Raw genomic sequence first — 19899 nt, forward strand, 5'->3', positions numbered from 1 at the left:
AGTCAGCAGCTCGGTCAGCATGACCACCGTCGGCAGCTCGCCCGTGAGTGCACAGCTTCTCCCAGGAGGGTCTGGTGTGGGCCTGGTGTGGGCTTCGTGTGGGTCTGGTGTGAGCCTGCTGTGGGCCTGGTGTGGGCCTCGCATGGGTCTGGTATGGGCCTGGTATGGGCCTTGCGTGGGTCTGGTAAGGGCCTGGTGTGGGCCTCGCGTGGGTCTGGTATGGGCCTGGTGTGGGCCTCGCGTGGGTCTGGTATGGGTCTAGTGTAGGCCTCGTTTGAGCCCTGTATGGGTCTGGTGTGCACCTTGCCTGGGTCTGGTGTGGACCTGATCTGGGTCTCGTGTGGGCCTGGGGTGGGTCTGGTATGGGCCTGGTGTGGGCCTGGTGTGGGCCTGATGTGGGCCTTGTGTGGGCCTAGTGTGAGCCTGGTGAGGAGATGTGTGGCTTGGGGTGGGAGCTGATCCTACCATACTTGTTAGAATTGAAGGACAGGCAGGGCTCAGCCCACCAGGCCAGGTAAGCAGTCTACAAGGCTGGCATGGGCCCAGTGTCCAGTGGCTGAACAGAGCAAGGCCCCACTGCAAGGGTGACCTGCTGAGCTGCTGGACAGACATTGTTAGGTGGACACAGACAGCCATTGCCTGCTGCGCTACTCCTTCAGGAGAAGCTAGGAATGCAGGTATTGAAGTGTCAGCCACCAAGAGTTGAAAGGTAAACAGATCTTATCTGCACAGCACAGCACCACCAGCCAGTTTAAGAACCTTTGGGTAACATGGCAAAGGACAAAAGGAGTCTAGTGAAAATGTGTATTTTGAGAAATAGGGAAGGGAAGGGGGAAACAAGATGATTGGGAGGGGGGAGGAGGGAAAGTGGGACAAAATCATAAGAAGAGGTATCAGTGTTCGAGAAGTACTACATCCACTGCCTGATGCATGTAACTCCTCTATACATTGCCCTGACAATAAAATACAATTTTTTAAAAAAGCTGCCAAATTTAGGGAGAAATATCAGGCACTTCCAAAGTAGGATTTGGTGGATTTAGCCAATATGCCAATGTTTAAACAGTCAGTCACTGAAATGTTGAAAAGTTTGGACCCAAAAGGAATTGTTTATTTTAAACTGTTCATGGTTGTTCATTAGTAACAAAGATTTCTTGAAATCAGAATAGATGTTCTCACTGGAATCAAGCAGAAGTTACCTTCTTTGCCATGTGTTCTGATGGTTACACTATACATCTTTAATTTTTTAATGTAGGCAGGTGGTTTAAAAGGAGAGGGAATGGGATGCATTTATAGCTATAGTAGTTTCTTTATTTTGGGTTTTTGTTGTTGTTGCTGCTGCTGTCATTTTTTTTAGTTAATATATTTTACTTAGAAATGGAACTACTATGAAAAGGTATACATTTAAAAGAGAGTAGTGCAAGACCTTTGCATACATATATATTATATAGACACACCTATTTATTTGCTTATTTATATATTCTATTTTGCTCTTATTATTCCTATGCAAATGGTTCTATTTTTCTGAATCCTTGTAGTATTTATTTATACAAATATAATTTAATGAAATTATATTTCTATTTAGATTCTGGCCTTTTCTCATTTCTTGTATGTAAGGAACCAATTTATAACATATTGTGCTGCTGTCATTTTTAATTGATGGAGGAATGGAATAGTCAAGGACAAGTTCTTGGTGGCATGGCAGGTGCACATTGATCTCCCATCACTAGAGGGCACTCATGAGCCATGCTGGAAAGTGACTGGGCTTTGGCTTTGGCTTATAGTCCATGATTTGTGAGTAAAAAAATAAACTGCAAATTGGGTGCTTAGGCAGCATTTGCTGTAAATGCCAACTGAACCTGCAGATTCAATGGCCTGGAAGATTCGATCTGAAGGATGGAAATTTCGTCTCGGAAATCCTTTTGTCAGCCAGTGAAATGATCGGCTTTGTTGCCTTTGTATGGGTAGTGGGGACAATCTCCAAACTCTGGGAAGCAGGGGCCTGGTGCTTCCTGCTGTGCTTTGGTGGTGACATGTGTTCCCGGAGGTTCACCATCATCTCTGCCTACCTCTGCATATAGTTCTATCTGCCCTTGATGGCCCAGCTCCTCCGGGCCCTGACAGTTTCCATTCCCGCACTCCGGGTGAAGAGAAGGCCGGGCAGAGGGACAAGTTCTGCCCCTTGATGGCACACTGCACCCAGCTTCCCTCTGCCTGGAGCTCCAGCCTTGGGAAGAGGCACATGGGGCGCTGGTTGGCTGATGGGTTGCAATCCCCCAGTGCATTTCTGAGGCTGTTTCAAAATTTTCTGTCTAGAAATAGTGAATTAAACAATTGGGAAAAGTCCGTTTAATTGTATAAGCGGCCCCTTGTGAGGCTCTTTGGTTAAAGTTTCCAACCTCAGCTGTGGAGATGGCAAGTTGGAAAGCCATGCAAGGGAAGGTTGTGTTCCCGTTATGGGAGCGATTTGCATATTCGAATGCATCACGTGATGACTGAACATTGTCTTACAAATCAGAATTTTGAAGAGGAGGAGGGCAGTTGTGAGGTTCAACTTTACCAGCCAACTTGTTTGCCTTAGCATCTTATCCGTGGCTGGGCTCACCACTGTAACTGTAATCCTAGTTACACAGGAAGCTGAGATCTGAGGACTGCCAGTCAAAGCCAGCCGCTGCCACACAGTCTGTGAGACTCTCATTGCCAATAAACTACTCAGAAAAGCTGGAAGTGGTGCTGTGGCTCAAGCAGTGGAGCCACTGAAAGGCTCAGGGACAGCACTTAGGCTCTGAGTTCAAGCCCCAGGACTGGCAAAAAATAAAAACAAATAAAAAATATAAGACAAAGGACAGTAGAGGAGCATACTTTACATATTGCTTATTAATACATTTCCTATGATGGAAATACTTGTACATTTAAAATGCTCCTAGGTCAGAGAGATTTGTAACTTTTCTAATGAGGTGTCATAGAACAGTGAATCTGAGACCAATCTTCTTTTCAGAAGTCATTCGCTTATGAACGTGACAACCCAGCGTCTCAAGTGGCTGGGTATGGTAGATCATACCTAGAACCTCAACTACCTGGGAAGTAAAGATTGGGGGGACTATAGAAGGCGGCTAGCTTAAGCAGAATAGTAGTAAGATCCCCATCTCAACCAAAAGGTCATGGGCGGCAATGACTGCCTGCAATGCCAGCTTTGCAGAGGTAGAATGACAGAGAATAAAACCCAAGGCATAAGACAAACCCTGCCAACAAAGGGCTAGCAGATGTAGCTGGAGTGGAGAGAGCATTGTCCTAGCAAATGTGAGACCCCAAAGTCACCAAACACACAAACACAACAGTTCTGCCACATTTCTTCAGGAGCGAGTCCTTTCTCCACCTGCCACAGCCGCTCACACACCGCCTGGCCATGGAGGAAGACGGAATGGGCGTGAAGTGTACCTCAGCGCCTGCGACCCTGAGGTGTCCAAGCAGTGACAGCAAACTCGCTTTCCATGATATTGGTTCCATTGACTCCAGATGCCTTGGAAACATGGAGAGCAAGGCTGGAGCTCTGGTCCCACAGGGACTGCGGTCCGGTGCCTGGGTACAATTCTCCCGGGCACCCCTGGCACACAACAGACAGGTGCATTTACACTCCGAGGTTGGATGGCACACCACAAAAGTAACATGTTAGGCTTTTGTGTTCCCGTTGCTCTCACGAGAGCCTCATTTTCCACTTCTGAAGACACAGCTTCTTTCCCTCTAGGCTAAGCATGGTAGTACCTAAGTATAATCCTAGCTATGAAAGAAGTTCAGGCAGGAAGGTCCGGAGTTCAAAGCCATCCTAGGCCAAGTGAGCGAGACCGGAAAGGGGCTTGGTCTGTGGGCTGGCTTAGGTACTAGAGCGCTTGTCTAGCTTCTGCAAGGCCATGGGTTCAATCCTCAGAACCACTAAAAAATGCTTGCTGCAAGACAAGCAAGCCTCCCCTCTCAGTGGAGAGGTGAGGCTAGTCATTCTTTCTTGCAGAGCTGGAAGAAGGGCAGGGCCCCCACTCTGCAGGGACAACAGGCCCTGTTCCTTTCTAGCTGGCATACAAGCCCCTCACCAGGTTTGCCGCTGTCACCCATGCAGGAGGATTACAGGGCTGAGCAGCTTTCCGGTGGGAGTCTGGACCAGCTGGAGGCCTGGAGAAGGCTGTGGCCCCTATGGCTAACGCTGCCAGACTAGGCACAGGGGCCAGTGTTCAGACACTCTGTCTCCATTGAGCTGGGGAACCCTTCCCAGATGCCTGTCTGGAACGCTCACACACCTGGAGGAATGTGCTGACTGGAGGATTCGGACTCTGTGGTGGGAGGTTGGACCCTAAAAGAGGATTTCTGGGGACCATGTCCACTGCAGTGTGGAGAGCTATGAAATTATGGAGCCTTGTGCAACTTAATAATTCAATAACCCAGATTTTCCAGGTCAGGAGCAAATTGTAGTCTTATGCCCAGCTGTTACAAATTTATATCCCTTAAGTCCTAATGTTGCAGCACCCAACTTTGTGCTCCATTTTCCATTCAGACACCAAAGTAGTACAGCTTCTGCCATCCTATTTGTCCCAATATTGAGATTAGAGTGTGTGTGTGTGTGTGTGTGTATTTATATACATGGTTATAAAATACTTCTTGGTGTCTACCTAAGTGTAAATAAAGTTCTCTTTTCCTCAACAACTCCTAGTCTTAGAAAATAAGTATTTTCTTTTTCAAATTTTCAGAAATTACATCAATAATATATGTATATATGTGACCATGTGAGAACATACATTTTAGTTGAGAGCATCTCTTTGTTTATGACTTCTGTGCACTGTGCATTTTTGTATAAACATATGCTATGAACCTTGTTTTCCTGGGCTCCTGACCCCATGGGGTCCCCTGGGACACAGCATTCTAGCATCGGTGATTCTTGGAGCTGGGGTCTCTGAGTGGCTTAGTACAGCTCAATTTAAAAGCTGGAAGCTCTTTTTTTGCCTTTCCTGTATAAACATGTCATCTTTGATGAAGAGAGATGGACGTTCCCTTCCTGGAGTAACCCACATCACCCATTCACTCATTCTACAAGTATCTAAGGTCATCTATGGGCCAGGCTTCTACCAAACACCGAGAAGTCGCTGACCAGTCAAAGAAGACTACAATTCACCATTCGCATAGGCAGTGCTAGAGTTTGAACTCAGGGCCTCATGTTTGCAAGGTAGGCAGACTTAACACCTGGGCCATACCTCCAGCCCGGTATTACAGGCACTTCCTGTAACAAAAGCACAGCTTCTAAGAGCCACTCTATAACTCTCCTTTCATTGTACAGAAGCAGCAGGACTTGCTATTAACAAAATCAGGCTGCTGGGACAGACATCTTCTAAGCAGAACGTCTTAGAATACAGCTTCTGGCATATTGGTTTTATAGAAAATAAACAGATGGTAATTGGCAGGGAGGTGAAATAAATCAACTGGTTTGTTCTGAGGCCTCCTAGCTTCTTATGAGGTGAATGCAAAGTTTGTACTTGCAGTAATACTGTTCTTGCATTTCCAAGGTCCCTTGATCCACATCTTCCTGAACTATGATCCACAGAACCAAAATTTCCTTGTACTATTTGTTAAAGAAAAATGTTCCTAGATCTGGAATTTCTCATGTCTGAATAACAAAATTAATACAAGTTGAACTGTGTGTTGTATAAAACTTCCAGTTAAAGTTTTATACATGACATCTCCATTTTATAGGCCTGTATTATAGAGCTGCATTATGCAAGTAAAAGTTTTAATAAGTAAACTCACTTATAAAACTTGTTACATTCACTGCTCGATAGGGTTTTATAGACATCCAAGTTTATTCAATGAGACAACACTATTGTAAGGTAGAGATATAGATAAAAGGAGATTCAAATCTCAGCTCTATTTCCTGCCAAGGTAGGATCTGTGGGTATAACTCTTACTGTGGCAACATGAGCCTTCTGCTACTGGCTTAGGGATCAGGGAAAGTTACAGATCCATCTCCATGGGACAAGGCCATGTGGACCCCATGCAGGGTCAAAGAGGCCTTGGCCTAATCCTGCCATCAGACCCACTCCCCATCCAGCTGGGAGGTGAGGCAAAGGGAGGGATAGGTGTGCAGGCAGGGGTCTTCAGAGAAGTGCCTGTGGTGGTCAGAGGAAGGCATCTCCAGCCCTAAATATTTTATGGAGCTGAAGTTTGGCTTTTTATCCTGAAAAAGAGAATCATTTTGATTTTACTTACTTTGGTTTTTATATTATAAACAAAGTTAATTATTTCAGCATTTTAAGAATTACTTTGGGAACTTAAACAATGTACATAGAAACCTATAAAAATGTAGATTCTTGGCCAGGAGTTTGGCCTAGTGGTAGAGTATTTGCCTAGCATGTTTGAAGACCCGGGTTTGATTCCTTGGTACCACATACTTACAAAACGCCAGAAGTGGTGTTGTGGCTCAAGTGGTAGAGCTCTAGCTTTGAGAAAAAAGCCCAAGGACAGTGCTCAGGCCCAGGACTGGCAAAACAAGATGTACATTCTTGGATAACTACCAAAGTATCTAAGACAAGGGGCCTTGAATTTGTTTCTAGAAAGTCTCAGTTGGACACAGGTGGTTCAAGCCTGTAATCCCTGCTGCCAAGGAAGCTGAAATCTGAAGATTATGGTTTGCAGCCAGCCTGGGCAGAAAAGTCTGTGAGACTCTTATCTCCAATTAACCACCAAAAAGCTAGAAGTGAAGCTGTGGCTCAAGTGGTAGTCCACCAGCCCTGAGTGAAAAAGCCAAAGGAATGCCCCAATCCCTGAGTTCAAGCCCCAGTACTGGCACAAAAAAAGCACCTCAGATCATCTTCATCACTGTGAAAGTCTAACAGAAAGTACCAAGTGCTAGAAATTGAAAAGCAATGGATAGTTATTGGTGTTGGCATTTTTACCAAGCCAGGTAGGAATTTGGTTTTCTCTTGGTGTTGGTGTTTTGACATTGTGTAGACGTGGTTTGGAGAGGAACCAATAACAATCTTCACTGTGTTTCTTGGATTCGCCTCCGACCAGTGACACTGGCTGTACAGAACATTGTTTTTGTCCTGTGTATGGTTCTCTGTTGGTCGGGGTATGATAAAGCAATATACTCTTCAAGCAACGTTCCAGGCTAGTTGAGTTTTAGCCCTGGGAGAAATGTATCCAGTGAGCACTAATTAGACAGGTTTCAAATTATTCTTCACTGTGCCTATGACAACTGTTTAGTTGCTATGAAAAGGCATTAAGCACTCTGAGTATTAGCTGAGTGGAGTGTCAATTATGATCAAAAATTGTTAATTATGGCACATAACTGACAAGAAAGAAGAAAGAAAGGTGACACACAGAATCGAAGTAGATATTCCTCAACTCATTCTTTACCGTGGTCCCTAGCCACAGGGTCTAGTGCCAACTGGGGTGTGCAGATTAATTTTGATACAACTAAAATACTACTCATTATTTCATTCAGAGCTTAAAAACCATCTGAACATAATGAATAAAAGGTTTCCTGTCAGCTTTTGAAAAACATCTTCAGGTTCTTGCAAAGAAAGCAAAGCATTAGTGAGACCGTTTTACATTCTAAACTGGTTTTTATTCCATTTCACAAAATGTTGTTCGAATTCTGGAACACAGTTGCCCGCATTTTTATTTTGCAATCATTGTGGATTTGATTTTTAAGAAGACTGACATTTTCTACATGTTAAAATCTGGGAGAGGTGCTTTGGAAGTACACACTGGAGTTTCTGAGCGCCCACAGGCCCATCTGGAAGGGAAATTCCTTTGCACTCTCTGCCTGTGCATTCATTATAATTATCTGCACCCTAAAGCTGTACCCAGATGGATTCTAGCTTAAAAGAGACTGCTTCATGTAGGAGCCATAAACTGAGCTGCTCCACATGCTCCTGTGTTGATAGGGTTAAGTAAATGGGTAGAAGATGGAGGTATTGAATGCAAACGGATTTTCAAGGAAGTCTGCTAAATTTCTTAATGGAAGGACTTCATCTTTAAATCCAGCAGCACTGTGACCTGCTTCAGAGATGACATCATTGGGTGTCATGTGGCTCTTTATTCCCTGCAGGCTCAGAAGGAGATGATCTGTGCAAGTCAGAAGACCCTGATCTGTACCAGCCAGAATCTGAAGCAGAGGGGCCTGGGGCTGGAGGAGACAGACCGGCGTGCACAGGCACGCACCTTTTGTGCAATGTTGTGGAATTCACAGCTTTTTTTCTAAATGATTCCCTTTAAAAAAGTAGATGCTACATCAAGGGGAAGTGGATTAGTTGCTTAGGACTAAACATTGAGATCAAGAACTTCACCTGGACAGCTGTGCTTTCCTTTGTCTTCAATGTGAAGAACACAAGCAAAAATAGAAGAAGAAATGAAAAACAAGCCAACTTCATTTCCCATAGAGTTCTCCCGGTCTCATCGAAGAGTTCTGCACCAAGAGCTGTCCGTGCATGGTTAAAAGCTGGAGGCACTGAACATTTCCTTGGTAGTATGTGGAGTGGAGGATTTTCAGGTAACCCTACCTGCTACTCTGAGCGGCGGCCCCTGTAGGATTCCTTTCAACTCTGCTTCCTGCAAACCACCCTCTCCTCTCTCCAATGGGCCAGAGTGTTTCTTCAGCAGCATGGACAGCTCCAGGCACCCTGTGACCCCCTGGCACTGTGAGCCTGCCAAGCATTCCAACAGTGTAAGTTCTCCCAATGCCTCTCATGGGGTGTAAGCCTGTCCTGTAATCTAGGAAGAGAGGAATCACCCACGTCTGATCAAGTCAGGCCACATCTAAGCTATAGAGAGTGGCAGCCTTCGTCGGTTTTTTAAATTCAGGATTAACCATTTAAAATAAGGCTTTAGTGAGTGTGAATGTATTATGTTAAAATTGCTTGTGTATTGGCTTTGTTCATACGTGACTGCTTAGTGCTTTGAATTTTGAGAAGCTTGCTTCTTAAAAATCAATCAAAAATGAGCCTCATGGCAGGTGGACAAACAAGTTGCTTTGGAAATAGCATTTTCACATACACATGTACATAGTTTAAGATGTACATGCTGTTCTTTGTAAATGCATCTCTTTGTAAAGTACTTCATGATCTTACTCATTTTGAGAAATCAAATTCTTGTGGATTACACCTTCAAAAAAAGCAGCTGTCTAGGTGTTCTAATGTGGTGGCCCACTGGGGCTTTTACAAATGTTTACATTTATTGACATCAAAGGAAAAGCCTTGGAAACAGAGAGAACAGATTCTTGACAAGGTTTAGATGTGGGTCAGTTAGCATCATTTCAAATATTTAGTTTCAAAGTAGTTCAATTTAAGTCAAAGATATTTTTAAATGTCCCTTTCACAAGTCATCTTTAAACCATGGAACATGTAGTTCTATGACAATTAAGAATACAATGAATGTGTAAATGATGCTTTGAATTACTATCCAGGTGATTTGAATAACTATTCAAATTTATCTGAGAGAAGAGTATCACTTAAAAAGTAATTTCAGAAATAATTATCTTTTTTCAGGCCAGTTCAGAGTGTAGTTTGGGACACTTATTTATGCTGAATCTTTTATTTTAAAATTGTATCAATCTTTTTATATCATCATAGGATAAAATGTATTTTCCTCAATAGTTCTCTTATTTAAAAATTGGTAGTAAATGCAATTTACTTTGCAAAACCTCTAATTGAAACATAGCTAAATCTTTCTTTTATGGGCAATTTTCAAATGAATTGCTATAGCACTTCGCTTTTCAGTAATTTGGCATTTGATTTTGGATAAACGCTATTTACATTTTGACAGTGTATGGAGTGTATAATTTTATAGGATGTGACTTAATTTTATATTAGTGAGATCTTATTATACAGTTTTGTCACCTTTGCTCGGTAGATCAACTGACGATTTTCCCAACTGATGTCAAAATTTAAAAGAATTCAGCTTTAAAAAAGAAAAGAAAAGAATAAGAGGTAAATTAGTAATTCTAGTTCTTTTTGTTTTATGTTCCCAGAGTTGATAGTTCTGCTCAGACTGTTACAGGCACATAGTGTTTCTCACACACCGAATGTTCCTGTGACCCTATGGCTTTTTGATGGTAGATTTTGAATGTCATTCATACTGACCATACTGCAAGGACGTAATTCATAGAACCAGGACTCTTTCGTATAATGCGGCTTCCTACTTTGAGATGGGGGCAGAGGGATCGTGCCAGATTCAGAAATTGATCCCCACCAATATTTGTGTCTCTATCATTCAAGGATATGATTCACTTAGATCTGGCCAGAAGTGTAACATATTACATTTGTTGAGTTTTTACAAGTCTTTTATTGATATATTTATAAGCACAACTATCTAGTATATGCATTTTGCAGTTGACATATGGTCTTCTGTGGATTTATTTCACCCAAAATGGTTGCTGCTTTACAACACAAAATATATGTTGGCCTCTAGTTTAATACGCTTTCAACCATTATTAGAAGAGTACAAGTCACAAGTACAAGTACAAGAGGAAAACATTCAAAGCTACATAGACCATGAGATCTTCACATTTTCTTTCGCTTTTTTTTTTAAACGACATTCTGTTGGTAGCAGATGTGTGTGAACAATCTTAACTTTGGCTGACTGACATTTTGTGTTTCTTGCCAATGTTAAAATATGCCTAGAGATCTCTTTGTGTGGAGGTTTCATAACCTCTGTCCACAGAGGACCGAGGGCCTTGTTTGCTTGGTTGAAAACGTCGGACATGAGGCTCCATTCAGAGTGGCTGAATATATAGAAGTGATGAATGTCAAGCCACACTGTTGACTTTAACCTTTTTGGCACCAAGGGAGAGAAGTTGACCTTGTAAATGGTCCTAGCATCCAGGGAACCCACAGACTTGTCGGTTGCAGGAGTCTCCCTCACGGTTCCCTCTACAAGCAGCAGTTGTCTACTACAAGATGGACTGTCACAGTAAGGCCCCAGTAGGAGCATGTAGAGTGGCAGGAAGCCCCTGAGATGGTTCCTGTCATTGGTTTATTATATTCGCCCATTCCTTCATCCTTCCCTCCCATCCCTGGACAGGACTCAGTAAGCCAAAGGATGCTAAAGGGGGGGGGTGTCTGAGCTCTTCAGAGACTCATTCTGCTTTCGTGCTTCTCTGTGGATCTTTCTCCAACCCCCGGATCCATCCTCTGAAATGCTCCAGGTCAGAGATGTTCTGAATGCTGTCCTTTCCCTGACTTTGAAGTAGTTGCATGTATGCAGTGAGGTCTCCTGAGGACGGGAGTCCATCTAACCACAGGAATCGTGGATGCTTCCATGGGCCTGGCGAGACAATGGTGTACAAAACTTCCAGTAATGTTATACATGGAATAGACGCTCCATACTGCAGAATTTTCTATGCATAATGTGATAGCTACAACCACTTGGAAATGTCATATTTTATAATATTTTAGGTTTTGTTGTTTTGAATTACCATTGCTCAAGCTTTATCAAATGAGTTCTGTCCTGAGTTACACCATCACATTGCTGACTGCTGTTTCCCTGACTCAATGATACTCATCAGAGACATCCTTGCTTTATCTTAAGTAATTAATGTGCCGATGTAACATGGTAGGGTTGATTTATAACAAATAGTATTAGGAAAGATGGAGCCATCTGAACAGCTTCCAAGAACAGCACTGAAAAGAGCCAAGAGATACTTTACAAGGAGAAATTAGTCTGGATATGAGACTTTTTTCTCATTTTAATTTGCTCTTCACATCCCAGGTCTTCTAAATGAATCTGCCTTCCCATCACAAATAAGCACCGGCCCAGAGTCTCCAAAGCATAGAGAGCCAGGCATGAGGACACAGGCCAGCCATCTTTGCCAGGCCTCAGCCGTGGTGATACAGGCGGACCGTCTCTGCCAGGCCTCCTTTGCCCATGCTATGAACTTGACACAGTATGCCACACAGTGGCAGGTCCCAACATGAGGACCAGCTCCACTTGGAATCCAGCATGTCGCCAGAACCTCAGTGGCGTGCATTTCTACGATGCTGTCTTGGAACTTTGGTTTGGGGACTTTGGAACTGATAAATCTGTGCTGGGAGGGCTGTGCTGTTGGTCCAGAACGCATGTCCAGATTTTTCTTCAGGATGGGAATATGCCTTTTAAAGTGAGTGCACAAGCTGCACGACTGACATGGCGGCCAGGTCCAGAACCTTGTGGAAAGTCCTCCAAGTCCCTTCACCAGGTCACTGGGGTGGCAATGCAGCCTCATGTCAGGATTGACTTGGATCTTCCTTATTTCCTGATGGAATATAAATGTATATAATATATAGTGAATAAATCTATAATATAAATACAGTTATGTCTGGCTAAATAGTCTTACTGAAGTAATATTAACTAATGAATCTGAGTCAACATGGAGTAAATTACCTCATATCAATAGGTTTCATTGTGAACATTTTTTTCATGGTAATATATTTTTTATTGTAATTAATAGAAGGGTTACATGATATTTGCCAGATAGAAGGTGCATTACTTCACATACATTGATACCCTTTCACATGTCTTGGTCCCCATTTCCCTCCTCCCACCCCCACCCCTCATCTTGTTTTCCCCCCTTCCCTAACCAATTTCAAATAACCAAATATTGTTACAGTATCTCACTTTATTACCTGATATATCAGATATATTTGTATTTGGTTATTTGAAATTGGATAGGGAAGGGGGGAAAACAAGATGAGGGGTGGGGGTGGGAGTGGGGGGAAGGGAAATGGGGACCAAGACATGTGAAAGGGTATCAATGTATGTGAATTAATGCACCTTCTATCTGGCAAATATCATGTAACCCTTCTATTAATTACAATAAAAAATATATGAAAAAAGAATAATAATTTAAAAAACCAAGCAATCTCGCTACATGTAGCATGGAAATGCTAGAGTTTAGAGGAAAGGAGCATATTGGAACTTACTGGTTTCTCAGCGGTCTTCTATTCAGCATCCTATACCTTCTTGGCATTACCTTCTCTTCAGTACTGGCTGACTTCAAACTTCCCAGTGCAAACTCCTCAACATGAACCTACATATTCCAGATGACAAAATAACTCATTAGAAACTGACTGGAAAGCTCTCTGCATGGACAGGAAATCTGGAGGCTTGAGCTCACACACCAGAGAGAAAGGACAAGAAGTTGCCTACCGGGCCCCCAGCAGTACTGATTTCACCAGATGTGAGGTCCAGGGGGCCATGTGATTCCATCCTCCCCTGCTTCTCTTTCATAGGAAGGGCTCTGAAGTGAACCATGCCATTAACTGTGCTAGAGCCAGAGTGCAGGGACTCAGGAAGGCCGAGTGAGTGGTCTAATCAGACAGTAGGGGTAGAGTAAGTCCTGTTTCTTGCCACGACTTCTATAATTATGTCTTTTGTAAGAATAGGAAAAGAGTTCAGAAGTGTGTGCTCACAGACTGAAACACACACACACACACACACACACACACACACACACACACACACACACACACACACTCACACATATACACAGTGTCAGTCCACTGTGCTTGCTGCTACAAGATTCCCTGGTGCCCTGTTAGGTCTGGTGATGGCCTGGCCTGGCACAGGGTCTATGTCACACCTCGTTGCCATGCCTAGTCAAAGCCTCCACGCCCTCCTGGACTGCATTTTGATCACTTTTGGCTAATTACTGCCCCAGTCCAGCTAATGTTCTGCATCTAACATCTTGCTCTGGCCATTTTTGATGCTAGCTGAGCCATCCAGGGTCTTCTCACAATACCCAGCCTTGTGTGAGGACTTAAATTCAGAGCCAGGACCTTGGTGACATGTCTGCCTGGCCATTCCCCACACACCCATGCAGCTCCGGGGACTTCTCTCATCAGCAAAACTTGAGTCAGCTGAGGCAGAGGGCGCCAAGGCTTAACACAAGAGTCCTTGCAGATGTCAGGGGCCTGGGGTGACATGATCACATGATTATTTTCACAAGCTGGTAACCTGAAGGGAACAATAAAGAGTGAAACTTTAATGCCAGAGAGGTTTTTGGCACTTTGTCAATTTGACATAAGCATTGAGGGCTTTTGGAATTTTGCCTGAAAAATTTTCAGCACCAAGTAGCTGTCTTTTCCTGGGCTGTTGACAGTCCCGTCCCCAGAGATGGCATTCAGCGTTTGTGAGGATGAATCGTGCCAGGCCCCCTGGCTGAAAACGGCTTCTCCCACCCACCCCTCACACGGGGAGCCACACCTCTAACTTGGGCCAGCAGGGAAGGGGTCGGGGAAGCAATTCTTGCCATGTGTGTGAGGCATGTAGACTGCCTGTGCCACACACGTGAGGCATGTAGGTTGCCTGTGCCACACACATGAGGCATGTAGACTTCCTGTGCCACACACATGAGGCATATAGACTTCCTGTGACACACATGAGGCATGTAGGTTGCCTGTGCCACACACGTGAGGCATGTAGACTTCCTGTGCCACACACATGAGGCATGTAGACTTCCTGTGACACACACATGAGGCATGTAGACTTCCTGTGACACACATGAGGCATGTAGACTGCCCGTGCCACACATGAGGCATGTAGTCTTCCTGTGCCACACATGAGGTATGTATGCTTCCTTTGCCACACGCGTGAGGTATGTAGACTTCGTGTGCCACACATATGAGGCATGTAGGGTGCCTGTGCCACACACATGAAGTATGTCCGCTTTCTGTACCACTGGGGCCATGCGTGGTCACAACAGAAATAGATATTATTTTGTTTTATTTTGTTATGTTTATATACATAGATTACATATATATGATGTTTCATATATATACACATGTATACATAAATATGCACACACATATAGATATGCACTTCAAAAAGTTATCATTCTGCAATACTGTATGCTGGCCTGGAGTTAGGAATGCAAAATAAAGGAAGGGACAGGCCATTCCTCTGCATCATCTTCCTTATCCTTATCCTTCTTTCTTAATATATAATACAGCCTTAATCATTATAATCCAAACCATGGTACCCCAATTTTTTATTGTAATGTGTAGAGGGGTTATAGTTATATTTGCCAGATAGTAGGTGCATTACTTCTCACACATTAGTACCCCTTCTCATGTTTTTGTCCCCATTTCCCTCCCCTTACACCCTTCCAATCATCTTGCTTTCCCTCCTTCCCTTTCCTATTTCAAATAAACCAAGAAACATATATACAGTATGCCAGGTAACAAAGTCAGATACTATAACAATATGAGATTTACCAAAGAGCAACAAAAGAGAAGAGAAATAATATAGTACATGAAGAATGACAATCACACAAGATAAAGCTCTTGTTTCTGTATCCTGGAGATCCTTTCATTTAGCCTCATCCTATATGGCCTTATGTATCTAGGTTTTGAGCTATTGTAATCCTCTGCTAGGAGAGTCCTAGGTGTGTACTAATTATTACAAATGAGGGAAACCAATGAGTTCATGAATTTGCGTGTCATCCTTGCGCAGGGGCCATGCTAATCTTCTCTGTATCGTTCCAATTTTAGTGTATGTGCTGCCGAAGAGAGCACAGTATCTCCATTTTTGTGTCTATGTCTTCTTTAAAAAATATTTGAAGTCTTCCATGTCAAAACCTGCGTTTTGATAGTGACATTTGGTTTTATAACATTTTAACAACAAATTGGACTTAATTTTTCTATTCATCTCAAGTTTGCTAATGTTGATACTATAAGTTTCCCCATTTGAATTTTTATTCTATTCTATTTTTGAGAGGATCAAAAAAAATTTTAATTGAGTATTTTAGTATGCATGTTGTAGAGTGCTTATATAAATTGTAATTGGGCTGGTCATAGAATTATTGAGTCACAATTTGTAAAGTCATTCTCTCACTATATTTCATATTTCAGAGGAGAATTTTAAGGCAAACACATACTTTATTTTGTATTGTATTTATTTATATTTATTATTTTGTGGGGGCAGACCACATTCTATATTATTATCTAACCTACAATAACAATTATAATAGAAAAACATGGAGAAAAAGGACATTGCTATCTTTTCTATTACAACTTCTCTTGTGTGCCAAGTTCTTCACTTTTCCAACAACTACATGAAGTGGCAAGTACCACTCCTCCCCTTTTACAGGCAGATGATCTCACTCTCAAAGAAGTTACTTTTTCTGGTTACCTGGCTTGTACCACGTGGAGCTAAAAGGAAACTTGGATCAGTCCTGTGTCTTAACTTCCTTAATGTGATGTCTATCCAACTAATAAACTAGAATTTGCCAGGGTAAAAATGAAGAAGTCTTGGGCCAGGAGTTTGGCCTAGTGGTCGAGTGCTTGCCTAGCATGCATGAAGGCCCAGGTTCGATTCCTTGGTACCACATACCTAGAAAAAAGCCAGAAGTGGTGTTGTGGCTCAAGTGGTAGAGCTCTAGCCTAGAGGAAAACCCAAGGACAGTGCTCAGGCCCTGAGTTCAGTCACCAGGACTGCCAAAAAAATGAGGAAGTTAATGGAAATAGTAACTGGGTCTCAATAGAGTTAGAAACAACTCTGTCCTCGAAATTAATTTCCCGGGTCAATCAGAGCATCATATGCTTGATAAACGTGGAGCTTCCTGAACGCAAGGAAAATGAAGAGGAAGAGAAGGGAGCCTGTGTTCCAGTGCCAAGCATGATGTATGGTATGCAACTGAATCCTCACAGTGGCGCTTCAATGACCACCACATGAGATAAAACTTTAAAATCCACCCAAACACAAATCCCCCTGCCCTGAACCCAAAGACAGTGTGATTAGAAACAGAATTAAAACTATAAAATTCATAGTAAAACTATGAAACAAAGAACTATAAAAAGAAACTAATTATACACCACCAGTCAAGCCATGGTTTATTACTTCAAAATAGGGCATTAATGTGGAAGATTTAAGTGTAGGGTCTGCTTTATTCTGGTATGTTCTATATTTTGGGGCAGATAAATCTAGCTAATAAGAGAAATTTCTTTACAAAATTCCGAGCAATGTACATGGGAAGAATGATATAATTAGAAAAATAATAAATAAAAAAGTAAAAAATAATAGATCATGATCTAACCAACCATATGTAGATGAAACCACAGATATAAGGTTGATAGGTAATTACACTAAGGAATTTCTAGGCTCTAAACTTCTGAACTTACTTTTGGCATAGTTCAGATTGTTTATATTATCTTGGTCTGGTTCAGAGTACTAATACTACTCATGACATATCCAAATTGAATAAAGTCTTTGTAGCTAATTTCCATTTCCTAAAAATGTGTCCAGTGAGAAACTGTGACCTCACAGAGAACTCAACAGAAAAATTACAAATGTGTAATATTTGAAACCGTGAACTCAGGTTCTTCACTAACTCAGTGACGTGCAAAACATTATTAAAATGAAGAAAGAGGGTTCTGTGCTATAGCCAATGAAATTCAAAGAATAAAGTAGCTGACATAGTATTAGAATATAGAATTTGAAGAATATATTAACTGAATACAGTAGCTAATGAAGGTGTAGACTTTGTTTGGCCATTGACTCAAATAAACTAGTTGCAATAATAAGGAAAATTAGCCAGGTGCCAGTGCTCCTGCCTGTAATCCTAGCTACTAGGATGAGATCCGAGGATCAAGGTTCAAAGCCAGCCCTGGCACAAAAAGTCCATGAGACTCTTAACTCCAATTAACCACCAGAAAACTAGAAGTGATGCAGTGGCTCAAAGTGGTAGAGTGGAGCAGTGCACTGAATTGCTCAGGGACAGCACCCAGGCCCAGAGTTCAAGCCCCATGACCTAGAACTACTACTACTATTATTACTACTTCTACTGAAAATCAGAGTATAAGCAGACATTGACGACATTTTTTTGATTAGATTACTTTTTATAGTTGGAATATAATGACACTGTAGTTTGGCCATAATCCTTTAAGCAAACTTCCATATCATTTTAGATATGCACACTGAATTTTAGGAGCGAATGACTTGATGCTTAGGATTTGCTTTAAAAAATAATTGGTGAGGAAAAAAATAATTGGTGAGGGGAAAGAAGAAAGAGAATCAGAAAGCAAGAGAGATGGCTGGTGGAAGAGAGAGAGGCAGAATATAGAGTATTTTGGTAGTAATTTAACTGGATAATGGATACATGGAGCTTTACTGAAATAGTCTCTTTTTGTATGTTTAAAAATTTCCAGACTATTAAACACATTGGGAACTAAACAAGGTTTGCTTATTCAACTGAAATGAATATGCTCTTGTGGTTTATAGGTATTTTCTAGTCATCTAGTCATTTGATGTAAAATTGTTCATTCTAATGCTTCTCAAAAGAGAGCCAAGAAAGGAAGGATTTGATCTGTAGAGATCTGGGAATGATATGGAAAGAACTCAGAGCACCACCCCCCCCACCCCCAAGTGTGCAGGATTTACACCTGCTTTAGACAGACTTAGTCATTGCATTCCTATGTCTCAAAGCTTAGAGCTTCAAGAAGTTCTAAGCTGGAGTAGTAGGGCATGCTTTCCAAACCCACAAGTACTTGTTTCAGCAGTAGAAGAAAAATGTGGAATCCGTCCCTTGTGCCAAAAGCAAGATGTCTGTACAGTCCCTTCTCTGTATCAACAGTAAAGAGAAGTATTAACATGGCCCAGTTGGTGATCTCTCACTTGCTAGAACTATTAATGAGAAGTTGCGAACAGATTCCCTTTTGTGTAGGAAACTACCTCCGAATCTGTGACAGGAGAGAATGTAGATACTTATTTATAGCCCATATTTTGGTTGGGGTCTGAGATGACATTTTTTCTTTCATCAAAACTCTCAAGAGGCACGTTGCAATTTATTATTTTATTTGGTTATTGTCTGCATAGGCTGCAGAAGGTTGAAAAATTATTCAATGCCTGCCAAGTGTATTTGCGGTTATCCTTCAAATTCTCTCCTCAGAACATTTAAAAATCTTCATAGAGAACCAAAATTCGACTTTTCAGAGAAGGAGAGGAGTGGAAATGAGATGCTAAAATTTTGTCCATGCAGGCTAGAAGTCAATCTCAGCCGCTTGGAGGCTGGGCAGGCAACAATCGCTGCTCGTGATGCCAGTGCCTCAGTCTCCAGGAGAGCTTCATGCTTGGTGTGGAGCTGCAGCATGAGCTCTAGGAACTGTTGCTCTAAGCTGCGTGGAATGGGTCAAAACCAGACCCTTGACACCGGGAGAAAGGCAGTTTTTCCTGGGTCCCTGCCATCTCTGATTTTGCTTAGGAAAGACATATCTCCTATCATCTTGCCCTGTGACTCATGTTACTGTCAGTGCCAGGTACAGGGCTTCCACAAGGAGTTCACAGCTGCTCCTGGAATTGTTCCCATCCCATTTAGTTTCTGACTTTAAATGGCTAGTAAGATCTGATCATGCTAAAATATCCTCAGCACCTCTGCTGTCGTACCTCTTTCAGATGCTTTCTCCAGTACCTCCTTTTCCATTTCTACTTCCAGGCGGGGTGTGGCGGGGCATGCCTGGAATCTTATCTATATGAGAGACAGAGGTAGGAAAATTATTGTTTCAGCTAAGTGAATAGGCCAAGTGAACTCAGGGACCTTCATTTTTAAAAAAGTAAACTTAAAAGTGACTGGAGGGAAGGAACCAGTTCAGGGGGCAGAGCACTCACCTACCAAGCGGGAGGCCTTGAGTTCAATCCCCAGGGTTCCAGAAGGAGAACTCTTCTCAGGAAGCCTGGTGCCCTTCCAGTTTCCATGTGGTCTGGTAACTCTTTCCTATTCTGAGCTTGAGTCGTGACCCTTCTGAGTAGAATGGATTATAGGAATCAACATCCTGTCCTAGCTTAATCATTCTTCTTATATCTTATATACCTAATGATGTCACTCTACATATCAATCACAGAAAAAATGAGTAAAGTCACATGAACAGAAAGCTCAAAGATGCTCATGTTTGC

At 42.4% G+C, this 19899-nt stretch overlaps 1 protein-coding gene and 1 pseudogene across 1 annotated transcript in view; one reads left to right on the top strand and one right to left on the bottom strand.

The window, feature by feature from the left end:
* The first annotated feature begins 7930 nt into the window (after nucleotides 1–7930).
* Nucleotides 7931–19899, top strand: part of Schip1 (schwannomin interacting protein 1) — a 306497-nt gene continuing 294528 nt past the window's right edge. The window contains exon 1 of the mRNA XM_090338256.1: nucleotides 7931–8704. Within this exon, the coding sequence (XP_090194382.1) occupies nucleotides 8642–8704 (63 nt within the window). The 5' untranslated portion in view covers nucleotides 7931–8641. The remainder of the gene's footprint in view (nucleotides 8705–19899) is intronic.
* Nucleotides 15416–15527, bottom strand: LOC150068456 (U6 spliceosomal RNA; annotated as a pseudogene).

The sequence above is a fragment of the Megascapheus bottae genome, chromosome 1, assembly GCF_031878675.1.
Source record: "Megascapheus bottae isolate mThoBot1 chromosome 1, mThoBot2.hap1, whole genome shotgun sequence".
NCBI classification, from domain to species: domain Eukaryota; kingdom Metazoa; phylum Chordata; class Mammalia; order Rodentia; family Geomyidae; genus Megascapheus; species Megascapheus bottae.